The sequence below is a fragment of the Kryptolebias marmoratus genome, linkage group LG20 (genome assembly GCF_001649575.2).
Source record: "Kryptolebias marmoratus isolate JLee-2015 linkage group LG20, ASM164957v2, whole genome shotgun sequence".
NCBI classification, from domain to species: domain Eukaryota; kingdom Metazoa; phylum Chordata; class Actinopteri; order Cyprinodontiformes; family Rivulidae; genus Kryptolebias; species Kryptolebias marmoratus.
Window position 1 is genome coordinate 4,516,958 of NC_051449.1, and position 12,659 is coordinate 4,529,616.

General features: G+C 39.7%; 1 protein-coding gene across 2 annotated transcripts; it reads left to right on the forward strand.

Annotated features, from left to right (window-relative positions):
* Positions 1–275: 275 nt before the first annotated feature.
* LOC108232939 (transcription factor BTF3 homolog 4) lies at positions 276–10,765 on the forward strand. Of its 2 annotated transcripts, none has more exons than XM_017411087.3 (6): positions 276–403; positions 859–918; positions 7,759–7,872; positions 8,158–8,359; positions 10,116–10,178; positions 10,410–10,765. In XM_017411087.3, the coding sequence occupies exons 2-6, from the start codon at positions 865–867 to the stop codon at positions 10,454–10,456; spliced, it is 480 nt and encodes a 159-aa protein (XP_017266576.1). In that variant the 5' UTR covers positions 276–403; positions 859–864; the 3' UTR covers positions 10,457–10,765. The 2 variants fall into 2 exon arrangements, with proteins under 2 accessions (XP_017266576.1, XP_017266577.1); XM_017411088.3 differs by having other exon boundaries at positions 10,119–10,178.
* The last annotated feature ends 1,894 nt before the right edge of the window (positions 10,766–12,659 follow it).

Consider the following 12,659-nt stretch of genomic DNA (forward strand, 5'->3'; position numbering starts at 1 on the left):
TTTTACTTAGAGGCGTGTTCACGTGACATCACATCCACACCACCGCGTGCTCCACAACGCTGAGTCAGATCAAGTCAGACGAGAAAATAATAGGTATAGAACCGGAAGTTGATGCAACGACTAGAGCGTAAAAGTCCGAATTTAAAATAAAAAAGATAAACACTTCAGTCTGTGCTTGTACAACGTTCTTCATATTATATAATTTGACTTATTTCAGATATATATTAGCATATTTCCCCAAACGTGTGAAGCACTTACAAATAAATTGCGACGTGACGGTTTTATTCTGGAAAAACAAACCCGGAAGTGCCGTTTGTTGCTCCTGATTTAACTATGGTCTAATCCGTGCTGCTCCGTTTGTAGCATAAAAACAGTTCAGCGGACTGATAATCCCTAACCACAGGTAAATATGACTGTTACGTTTGTTTTAAACGCTACAGTTGGTTGTTTTAAAGCCTTAGCTTTCGGTGTAGCCAAGAACCAAACCGAATTATTTTTACGGTGTTGTTTTAACCACCTAGCTAGCATTAGCTCAGTCTGTCTCGCTGTCTTGTGCAATCTTAGCTAGCATCATTAATATCTTACACGGATGTTGTTTTAAAATACTATGCGATTCTAATTGTTTTCCTATTAAAGTTTTTCTTGCTCTGTGGTATCAGTAAGCTAAATAAAGCTGTCAGAAGACGTGTTTTATGTCTGTGTTACCCTGCATGTGCTGAAATTCGCTAAGTTATTACGGCTAAACGCTCAGGTACCCAGTCCATTTCGTGTTTGAGGTGTGAAAATATGAGTTTTCTGTTATGTCGAGGCGTGGGGATTTATTCACCAAATTAACTTGCATTTTATTGAACTAAACAGGACACTATGAACCAAGAGAAGCTTGCCAAACTTCAAGCTCAGGTCCGGATAGGAGGAAAGGTACGGTCTAATTCTTGGCACATCTCCTTTTCTTGTAGTTGTAAATGTGGTGACAAATATCTAAAAGTATCAGATTAAGATTTGCCCTGTCCTCGGTTGAGTTATTGCTCATTTTAAGAAGCCTACAGGAATCAGCCAGGCCTTTTTTCCTGACCTCAGCAGTCCCTTTATGAGGCTAAACACTGGCTGGCCCCTCCATCTGTGGCCCCTGTGGCTTTGTTCACATTTGCTGTGAAGCCTGCAGCCACACACTAGGTGGCAATATTTGTTATTTTTTTATTTATTGGGAAAGCCCTTGTCCTTCCAGCTCCAATCAGATTGCATTGCAGTTATCTTCAGTTTAAAAGCAAGTATGGAAAAGTAAAACAATCAAATGTGCAAGTAAATCAGCCGCTTTAGAGCCAGTGAAGGTTTATGACTTTACAACGCTTTGCTACTAATTTATTAAACTACAAAAGGGTCTGAGGAAATTCTTGCATAAATTAAACACAGATTAACAAACATTATTTTTGAGTTTTTTTTTTTTTATTTTTATTTTTTTATTTGTTTATTGGTTTTTTTCACTATATACACACATCAACTAAAGCAAACAAAAACAACCCACCCCAAACAAACAAGAAGCACAACAGTGTCAACACAGAATAAAATTAAAGAGAAAAAAAAAACAAACAAAAAACCCTATACAGACAGCCCATATACACAAAGTACAGACAGACAATCCCAGGTAACATCTTAAATAGTCAAAGCTTCCAGACAACCAAGTGAACAATATATAGAATGTAAAGAAATAAAAAGAGAAAAAAGAAAAAACAAGTAAATTAATAAAATAAATAAAGATTACAGTCTCTGTAAGAAAGATTGTATTGGGTCCCAAATCCCCCAGAATCTGTCTGACCTTTGATGGAGATCATGAGTCAGCTTTTCAACTAAAACAATATCAGAGATTTGTGAAATCCACATATCAACAGTGGGGGCCTGCGGTGCTAACCATCTCAGTAAAATGCATTTTTTGGCCAGAAATAAGAGGGTTACAAGCAAATGTTTAGTATCTGCGTTATATAAAATTTCCGAAGTATGATTAAAAAGACAGAAAGAGGGAGTTAGTGGGAACCGTTTACCAAAGATCTCCTGTATCATCAGATGAACTGCTTTCCAGAAAACCTGAATACGGTTACAAGACCAAAACAGATGAATAAATGTGCCCCTATGTGTTTTACATTTACAACAAAGATCCGAAGTATCTGGAAACATCCTCCGAAGGCGAACAGGTGTATAATAAGTTCGGTAGAAAAATTTAAAGTTCTGCTCATGTATAGAAATTGAGGTGCAGCTGGGAAAAATCCCAATACAAATTTCCTCCCAATCTGCTAGATCAAATTTCAGCCCTAGATCATGTTCCCACACCAGCTTCATAGCATCGTAAGCTGAGGAGTCAGAGCCAGATAATAAACTATATATCTTGGAGATAAGTCCCTTGGGAGATTTGGTCATGACAATTATATTTTCTAACTCTGACAATCTTGTACGTAAGGCTCCTGTTCTCCTGAGAGAGTTCACAAAATGACGGATCTGTAGGTATTTATAAAAATCTCTATTAGAAATATTGAAATCGGCCTTAATTTGTTCAAAGGATTTAACAGAGTCAGAATCCAGTATGTCCATAATAATTGACAGACCCCTAGATGACCATTCAGACAGGCCAATATTTCTAATCTCCGCTGGTAAATCTGGGTTCAAGGTTAGCGATGACCAAGAAGAGAGGGTGGGAGAGATATTAAGATATTTCTTCACATCTCGCCAAGCCAGCAAGGTATTATAAACAATAAAGTTGCTTCTGAGATGGGGTATTTGGTCAATGCCACTTATAAAGAAGAGAGAATTAGGTTTGCTGGGGAGACAAGATTGGGATTCCAGATCTAACCATAAAGAGTTACTTCTATTCATAAACCAATTTGAAATTATTTTAAGTTGTGCTGCCCAATAATAAAGTTGCAGGGATGGTAATGACAATCCTCCAAGATGTTTTGGCTTAGTTAGTGTAGAAAACTTAACTCTTGGGTGTTTATAGTTCCAAACAAAGCGAGATAGATGAGAATTCAGTGACTTGAAGTGTGCAGGAGATAGATAGCAGGGAAGATTTTGATATAAATAGTTAAGTCGTGGGAGAATATTCATTTTTATAATATTGATTCTCCCTAAAAAAGAGGACGGCAAAGGAGCCCATTTTATTAAGTCGTGTTTTATCTTCTGAATTAGAGGTGAATAATTAGCTCCAAAAAGATTATTCAGATCAGGTGGGACAGAAATACCCAGATACTTGAAGCCTCTCATAGACAATTGAAAGGGAGATTGCGTGAGGTTTTCTGAAGGGATGCCGAAAGGAGTGGCGACAGACTTTCCCAAGTTGATTTTATATCCTGACAAAGCGCTGAACGTGGCCATAGATTCCAAGATGGCTGGAATTGATTTCTCGGGATTGCACATATATAGAAGTACATCATCTGCGAATAGTGAAATTACATGATTCCTACCGCCTATATTGATTCCAGATACATCTGGATTAGTCCTGATAATCTCGGCCAGAGGTTCTATAAACAATGTAAACAGTAAGGGTGAGAGGGGGCACCCCTGCCTACAACCCCTATGAATCTTAAAGGGCTCAGACATCAAGCCATTTGTGTTAACTGAGGCTGTTGGGTCTGAATAAAAGCTTTTAACCAGGTTGATGAAATTTGGGCCCAGGCCGAATTTATGTAACACCTGAAAAAGAAACTGCCATTCAACTCGGTCAAAGGCCTTCTCGGCATCAAGGGAAACAATTACTGCAGGCTTTTTGTGAGTGTTAAGGTACTGAACAACATTAAGAACGCGTCGTATATTGTCTGTGCCATATCTCATTTTTATAAAACCTGCCTGATCTGGGTTTATTATTTTAGGAAGGATATTTTCCAATCTCCGGGCCAATACTTTTGCTACAATTTTATAATCAACGTTAAGCAAACTAATAGGTCTGAAGGAGGAACAATCCAGGGGACTTTTACCTTCTTTTAAAAGAAGACTGATGGAAGCGTGTCTCCACGAGGGGGGGATGCCGTTCCTCAAAATGTCATTAACAGCGGGCATTAATATTGGTTGAATCTCTGGCCAAAATGATTTAAAAAATTCCAATGGAAACCCATCAGGTCCAGGACACTTCCCATTTGGCATAGATTTAATTGCAGCCCAAACTTCCTCCGGGGTGATTGCAGCATCTAAAAAGGCCCGATCCTCTCCCGTAACAGAGGGTAGAGATATATTGCTCAAATAGGAGGTGATATCTTCCGGGTCAGCCATATCTGTATTGTATAGAGATGTGTAAAAATCCCGGAAAGTGCTGTTAATGATTTTAGGGTCATATGAAACGTCTTCGTTTTGCGTTCTTATCATATTGATTAAGCGACTATTGTTTTGGTTTTTCAATAAGTGAGAAAGCATGCGACTGGGCTTATTACCAAATTCATAGTATTTCTGTTTAGTATAAAGTAGTAGTTTCTGAACTTGGCGGGTGTAGTCTATATTAAGCTCAGATTTAACAGCCATTAGTGCCTTTAAATTTGATAATATTGGTGATTGTTTGTGTATTTGTTCTAGTCGAATCACCTCTTTTTCAAGGTTATTTCTTCTCTCCGCTCGAGCCGCTTTTTGGTGAGAGCAGTAAGAGATAAGATAGCCGCGCAAAGTAGCTTTTGCTGCATCCCAGATCATAGCAGAAGATACAGGAGATTCCTTGTTGTCAAGCCAGAACTGCAATAAGTTATTCCGGACAAAGTTGCGAAAGGGTTCATTATCTAAAAAGGAGGTATTGAATTTCCAAGTAAAAGTTCTAGACATACGTAATACTGGATCAACACTTAAAAATACTGGTGCATGATCTGACAAGACTATGGGGTCTAAGTTACAACTTTGAACTAAATGTAAAAGCGACTTGGGGATAAAAAAATAATCCAGCCTAGAATAGGAGTTATGGGGATGTGAATAAAATGTATAGTCCCTTGTTTTAGGATGTAGATGTCGCCAAATATCTATCAAACCAGTATCTGTGCATAAGTTTTTCAGGACAGCTGAAGCTTTCGGGTTCGGCAATTTCGCAGCGGAGGACCTATCCAGAGATGCGTTCATTACGCAATTAAAGTCACCAGCCAGAAAGCCAATTCCTTTGCAATGATGGTTAAACAATAAGATCATTCGTGATATAAACTGGGGCGAGTCATCATTAGGAGCGTATACATTGAGAATAGTTATATGTTGTCCATGGATCGACCCTGTAATTAGAATAAATCTCCCCTCTGAATCCTTCTCCTCATGCTCCAGAATAAAAGGAAGATTCTTATGTATGAGAATGGCCGTACCCTTCTTGTTTTGTGAATGGGCGGAAAAATATACATTACCTACCCAGTCCCTTTTAAGTTTCAAATGTTCTGTAGCAGATAACCTAGTTTCTTGTAATAATGCTATGTCGAGTGTATTTTTTTTCAAAAAAGTCAAAACCTTTTTCTTTTTGATCACATGACCCAGTCCCTGTACATTCCAGGTAACAATCCTAAGAGAGCCAGACATACAAACTATAAGGACAGAGAACAGTTCTTAAACACTGGGTGTCATATTTGAATAAGTTGGGCTGTGCATAGACATTTGTATATATAAAAAAGAAAAGAAAAAAAACACATCTAAGTTCCTGACATTTAACATAAAAACAAATAAAATAAATGAAATACTGAATCTGCAAACAGCAGCGTTCACCCTCCCCTATCCTGTCCCCAAACGACAGAAAAGAACAACCCAAAAAGATGTCACTAACGTTTCCAAACAGCATACAACTCCCGGTTCTAGGTTCGAACACAGCGACAACCAGATGCTCAAAACACCATCCGTGGTCCAGGCAGGAAAGAATAATAAAAAGAAAATAAATAAAATGAAATAAAATCTAGCCACGCTGAGAGGCCTCCCAACGTAATAAGTTCAAAAAGAAGAAAAAACGAGAATGTTTTTAGGTCTCAGCGCGGGTATAAAGTCCATCTTCCTCCAAATTTCCTGAATAAAGCAGGAAAAAAGAAACAATAATAAACAGGGTACCTCATTTAAGCGAGTCCAGAAATGCAGCGGCAGCCTCAGATGTATCGAAAAAACGGATTCGCCCCTCATGAAGACATCTGAGGCGAGCGGGATAAGCGAATCCACGGTATTTGTCGCGGCGGATCAGCTCCTTCACCACAGCACCAAATTCTCGCCTTCTCCTCAGGACCTCCGCCGACAGGTCGGGGTAGAATCTCAGTTGGGAGCCGCCATGGAATATGTCACGCTTCTTCTTTGCTGCATTAAGCACAGCCTCTCTGTGCGAATATCTCAAGAAACGGACCAGGATACTTCGAGGTGGCTTATTCGGGGCCGGAGCAGGAGCCAAAGCCCTGTGGGCCCGTTCGATCTCCAATGCTGGGTGCTCAGCTGGTAAACCGACCAAGGTCGGTAGCATTTCTTGGAGAAAGTCCACAAGCGGAGTGTTGCCCTCTACTTTCTCTGGTAAATTAATGATTTTTAAATTTTTACGCCGACCACGGTTCTCCAGGTCATCTATTTTTAGCTGTAACTGTTCCACTGTTTTTTCCATGGCGGCTATGCTTGTCCCATAGGCGCCGAGGCTGTCCTCTGTCTCGGAGATTCTCCCCTCGGCCTCCTCCATGCGCTTTTCCAAGTCCGCCGTTCTGCTAGAAAGCAGCGACAGGGAGCTCTCGACCGAACCGACAGAAGTCTTTAAATCGCCCAATGCGACATCAATAGTATCGAGTCGGGTGCCTATGGATGCATCCATATCTTTCATCCGGGAGGCCAACGACTTTACCTCAGATAATATCAGCTCCATTGTAGTTTGGTCGGCTAGCTCCGAGACATTAGCACTGACCTCACCCTGACTTGAATCTTTCGGAACGGTTTTCTTCCTGGTGGAGGAGCCCGACGGGGAAAAAATAGGGAAATCTTTTTCACGTTGTGTTCGAGGCATCCCCGGAATGTTTCAAAGTAGATAAGAACGAGTTTAACTGGAGGTAGATGTAAAATTATTTTTAGCCTGGAGCGGAGAAGAGCCTCAAGCGTCCATCTTGGTCCGTACCCACGTGATCTCCCTCATTTTTGAGTTTGTAACAGAAGTGGCTCTGCTCAGAAGGAGAAAATAAGAAAGCGTCTAATTTAGCTGAAGCTCTCGACTCATAAAAATAACTTTCGAGCTTACAATAATAGAAGCCTTTGGGAAAAGCCTTGTGGCTTTAACTCGAGGTAATCACTTCCTTTTTTTGTAGACAGTGTTTTCGTTACAAGCAGAATCGTTTTAGTTTTTGTTTCATAATAATCATGTCAAAGATGTGACCCTTTTCATAGTTTTTATTGCTGTTGGTAAAGTCATTTTAGAGTTACTGAAATACGATCAAGGTGGTGTCTTGTAACCTTCCGATTTGTAAAGAACATATTGCCATCACGTAGAGACAAGCTCTTTATGATTTTGGCTCCAGAATTCAAATCAGTTGTCATTTTATCTGATTGAGTTTGATTAAAAATTAAAATACTGCACAAATGTGTTGCCGTCTTACAACATTTCATTAAACTGATGCCAATAAGAATCTGAAATATGCAGATGAAGCTTCAGTAGGAAACAAATCTTAGTACTTTTAAGGTCAAAGTTGTTTTCCAGAGAGAAATAAATTGCATTTTAACATCAGGAAACAACGTATGATCTGATGTGTTTATTGTGTTTGAAGTCGTGCTTCATTACGCCGTTTAAACCTTTCTTTTCTGCACCTGTTCTTTCCTCAGGGGACCGCCCGCAGGAAGAAAAAGGTCGTTCACAAAACGGCAACAGCTGACGACAAAAAGCTGCAGGGATCGCTGAAGAAACTGTCAGTGAACAACATCGCAGGGATAGAAGAGGTGAGCTGTCAAAGGAGTGTTTGTACCGATTTGATTTATTTCATTTTGTCTTATAATCTTGGGTCTTTTATCAGGATTAAAGCCTGAGTTGAGGGTTGCCCGAATGTGTCATCGTTTGGTTTATTTTTAGAGAGTTTCAGCAAAAACATCTATCACAGAGAGCAAGTAAAGTTGTTAATGAATACACAAGTGTCTTCGTTTCAGAATACCCCTAAATGGCCTTTATGTGGAAATCCTAAATTTGAAGTTCAAGTCTTTCACCCGGACTGTTTCTGCCCTTCTCAGGTGAATATGATAAAAGACGACGGGACGGTGATTCACTTCAACAACCCCAAAGTTCAGGCGTCTCTGTCCGCCAACACCTTCGCCATCACGGGCCACGCCGAGACCAAACAGCTGACCGAGATGCTGCCGGGCATCCTGAGCCAGCTGGGAGCCGACAGCCTCAGCAGCCTGCGCAAGCTGGCTGAGCAGTTCCCACGGCAATGTGAGCGCGCGCGCGCGCGCACACACACACACACGAGGCTGAAACACTCCCTTTAAATATAATAATAACTGGATTTTAAACCAGCATGTTTGTCACGTCAGGTTAAACCCTGACAATAAGAGGATAATTTCACACCAAAAGAAGTGTTTTAAATGGTGTCAAGTCGCTTTCAGTGTGTGTGTGATGCTGGGAAAAGCTCCTCAGTACGATACACTGATCATCTGCGTCAGTGACGTCACACATGACGGCGTGAAGGTGTTAAATTAAACTGCTGTTCAGTTAGTCAAAGGTGTTACTGTTATTTCAGGGCGTGTTGACTTCTTTTTCTTCTCCCTGGCTTTAATGGAAACAGTAACATTTAGGCCCAGATCGTGGTCCGTCTCGTCTGGGATGTTAATTCTGTTTTCTGTACCAGCCTGCAAGGGTTTGCCAAAGTTTCTTTGAGGTTAACGGCTCAGCCCGGAGTTTGTACGGTGAAAAAGAAACTCCAGTTTCAAGAGACGGCGGCGCCAGAGACGCATAAAAAAGAAAAAAATGGCCTGGAAAACAAGCAGAAAAAGTAAAAACACAGAGCCGCTTATTTACAAAAGATACTGATAGAATAGTTTTGCTTTTATCCACGGTTATTTGCTTTAAAACTCTGAGACCACGAGGACAAACGAGGTGTTTAAAATCACTCAAACGTCTTTTTCTTTTAAATGCACAGTGGACAAAGCAGCACCTTACCTCCACCTATTGGACCCGAAAGCAACATAAATTCTGGCTGACCGTCACACGAGAGTCGCTGACCCACCTGCGGGTCGTTCAGGTCGCTCCTCGCCTGAAATGTTGGTTTTCCCGTTCGACATGTTGGCTTCTTTCCCTCCAGCTGTCCTGAGTCCTGACCCGAGGAGCTGGTTCTTCTGGGGTTTTAAATTTATTTTTAAAGTGGTTGTTTAGTTCTTCCTACATGCAGGTCTGAGGGGTCCTCGCTGCTGTTTGGAGACGATCCTTCTTAGTTTCTCGGACACCGTTTCCATGTCGCTGTTTGTGGCCGCTCCTCTTCCTGTCTTTATTTGGAGCCACCATGAGGCTCCTTAAACGCTTTGAGGAAATGCCTCCTTTGCTGACTTTGCAGCGAGTGTTATCATATCTGGGATGCTTAAATCTGATCTAACTTGACTAATAAATGTGAACATACTGGAAGAAAATAAGAAATGAAAAAGGTGTTGCTTGTTCAGCTTCATATGCATTTCTCTTTGGTTTAATTAGACTCCTTTTTGATCGCTAACTTTGAAGAAGGCTCGAGGGATAAAACATCATAACTAAATAAACATAAAAATGGACACGGAGCTTAAGACCGCGGCACTTTTCTTCATTTCTTGAACACAAACCCCTGCGGCGCGTGAGTGACTCAGACGTTTCCAGCTGGTCTTGGTTTAAATAGCTTGAAGCAAACCTGAATACTCCGCATGTTTATGCAGATTTATTTTATTTTTATGACTGGTTTGTTTTGTTTTAGAAACACCAGAGGGCCCGTGGAAATGTACTGCCACTTTGTTCAGGAGCTTTTAGCCAAATCTGTTGTTTATTTATTTTTTACACCATAAGGAGATGTTTCAGGTGTAAATAAGAGAATGTTGAAGTTTATATTTTGATTTTAACTGAGCAGCTTTTTCGTAAGAAACGAAAATTGGTTTGGGCTTTTTAGAGCTTGACCATAATTAGGAAATGTCGAAGCTGAATTAAATTTTTTTAATTTTGTACCGTGTTTCAGCAGCGATGGACATGAAAGCTGTCCAAGAGGAAAACGCAGAAGAAGAGGACGACGACGTGCCAGGTAGAGAGGACGTTTAGGTTTTATTTGTTCATTTCCCTTAAAAATAATCCCACTTTTATCGTCTGGTTTGTGCTCAGAAGAACATTTGTTGGGCTACAGAAATTCATGTTAAATTAAGGAGTTCCTGTGCAGTTCATTAAAATTAAAACACTTTTTTTTTATCGTTTTAGACTAAAGTGTCTCCTTTCAGCACAAACTTCTGATTTTCTTTATCTGTTTTTTTTCTTGCAGATCTTGTGGAGAACTTTGACGAAGCCTCAAAAAATGAAGCAAACTGACGAAATCCCTTCCTCAGTCAAACGTTTTATTATGATTATGATATCTATTTTTTTTTTAATGTTTTGAGGACTCGCAAAGGTTATTTCCTCTGGTGGGGAAGCGGTTTTTGACATCCTGAGACGTTTAACTTGCCGTGGCGCTCAGAATGCTGCACCCGAAGGACTCCAGTTACTTTAGAAATAAGCTGCTTGTATAGCTAAACACAGCTGGTATTTAAAAGATTCTTTATTAAATGATGATTAAAGTTAGCGATTAACGTAATTAGCGTTATAACAGCAAATATGAATTTAATAAAATGATTTTGGTCAGCTGGTGTTTCTTTTTATTAATTTATACGCCTCATCATAAGAATGTCAAACTGCACAGCTGGACGCCTCGTGGAGTGGGGATGATCCCTATTGATTTCATAGTTTTGGGGTCAAAGGTAAAGATCACAGGTGACAAGGAACAAGGAGGGATCATATAAATAAATATACATTTTTACTTATGATAGAACATGGTGCTTTAAATTAATTTTTAACTGTTGGGAACTTGAAAATTATCAAAGTTTTTAAGTAATTGTCAAAAAAACATTTGATCAGCTTGTGAATTAATTAGTTTTATCATATCAACACATGACAGCATTAGTGCCCAAATGTTTTTTTTCTAAAATGTTATATTTTAGTAATTTATAAATATATTACCTAACTAATGTATAGCCTGTACTCAGAAATCTAGTGAAAATAGTAAAGATTTAGGGGTTAAAAGCCCAAAAGCAGTGAATAAATGTTTTATTTTATTGCACTTTAAAATCTAACACTGAGGTTTAAAACTGTAAAATTAATTTAGCTGTTTATTAAAATGGCCACAATCTGCAGTCAGTAGCATGTTTTATTCTGCTGGTCATCCTTTATTTATTTTTTCCAGCAGCTCCACCTTGTTTTGAATCATTTTTGGAGCTGGGTTGTCATCACAGGTTGGATGTTTTGACACCACTTCCGGTCTCGCTGATCAACGTCTCCGCCGCCGCCGTCCTTCCCGGACGCGGCCGTGACAAGGTGACCGAGGATGAGTCACTCCGGCTCCGGGCCCGTGGTGCGCGGGGAGCGGGACGGAGCCGTGTGGACCCGCCCCGGGGGCCTCAACTCGTCGTCTTCCGCCCAGACTGTCCCCTTCTTCTTCTGCTGCTGCTGCGGCTGGAGCTTCTGGAGGAGCAGCCCCGGGAGCGGAGCGGCCGGAGCTGCGTCAAGCTGGGCACGTAACTGACGCAGAACCGGAAACAGGAGGGGGACACCTAGAGAATAAAAGCACATAGTAACAGGGAAACCTGACTTTGATGAACTATGAAATACTTTTACATCTAAATAAATCATATTCTCTTTTTATTTGCAAGCGATAGAAAATAAATACAACTTTTATAGTGCTGCAATGTGTCAAAGCCATTGTTAAACAGGAAACTAGCTGCTTTTAGACTTTTCTAAGTTTTCCACTTATGTCAACTGGAAAGTTAAACATTCTTACTTTTTGATTATCAGTTAGAGACAGCAAACATTTAAATGTGTCTCGTACTATTTCATTCATTCATTCAAATAATAAATAACATAAAAAAACCAAAGCACTTGAACTTTTTTCTGTAGTTTAAGGAGATATTTCGTTTTCTGTTTAGTTTTAAATTGAGAAAGCTCCCCGGATGGAAAGCGAAATATCTCTAACTGCAGAAAAAGAAGTCTAGTTTGCTTTGTTTTTTTATTATTTATTTTTGGATTCACCACGTCCTGGATGGCTGAGAATCTAGACCAGCATATATTATTTTATTCTGCACTTTATGCACAAAGTTTGTTGTAATGAAGATCTGAAGCTGAAATGGTTTTGCACATTGCAGCTTTAAATTTCTGCTTCACATGGCAGCATTAATCTGCATTTATCTGGCAAATTTATAAGCAACTTTGCAGATTCAGATTTTTTTACACAATATTCTTGATTGCTTTAAATAAACCATGTATTGCTGTATATATGCCAGTCAAAATATATATTTATACTTATTGTGAGTAATAACAATAAAACTACATTAACCAATACTGAAATTATCCGTTGCATTTAACGATCACTGCTGTAATTTTTGATTGATTTTAATACTGAAATATTTCCATACCTTGTGCCAGACTTTTTAAAAAGATGCTGTAAATAAACAATGCCCATTTGATCAAATAGTTTCAGGGAAAG

What these genes read in the sequence shown, in the direction of transcription:
- LOC108232939 (XM_017411087.3), top strand. Translation starts at nt 865, where the DNA reads ATGAACCAAGAGAAGCTTGCCAAACTTCAAGCTCAGGTCCGGATAGGA. An exon ending in ACATCGCAGGGATAGAAGAG is followed by an intron (nt 7,873 to 8,157) that starts GTGAGCTGTCAA and finishes TGCCCTTCTCAG; the next exon opens with GTGAATATGATAAAAGACGA. An exon ending in AGAGGACGACGACGTGCCAG is followed by an intron (nt 10,179 to 10,409) that starts GTAGAGAGGACG and finishes TTTTTCTTGCAG; the next exon opens with ATCTTGTGGAGAACTTTGAC.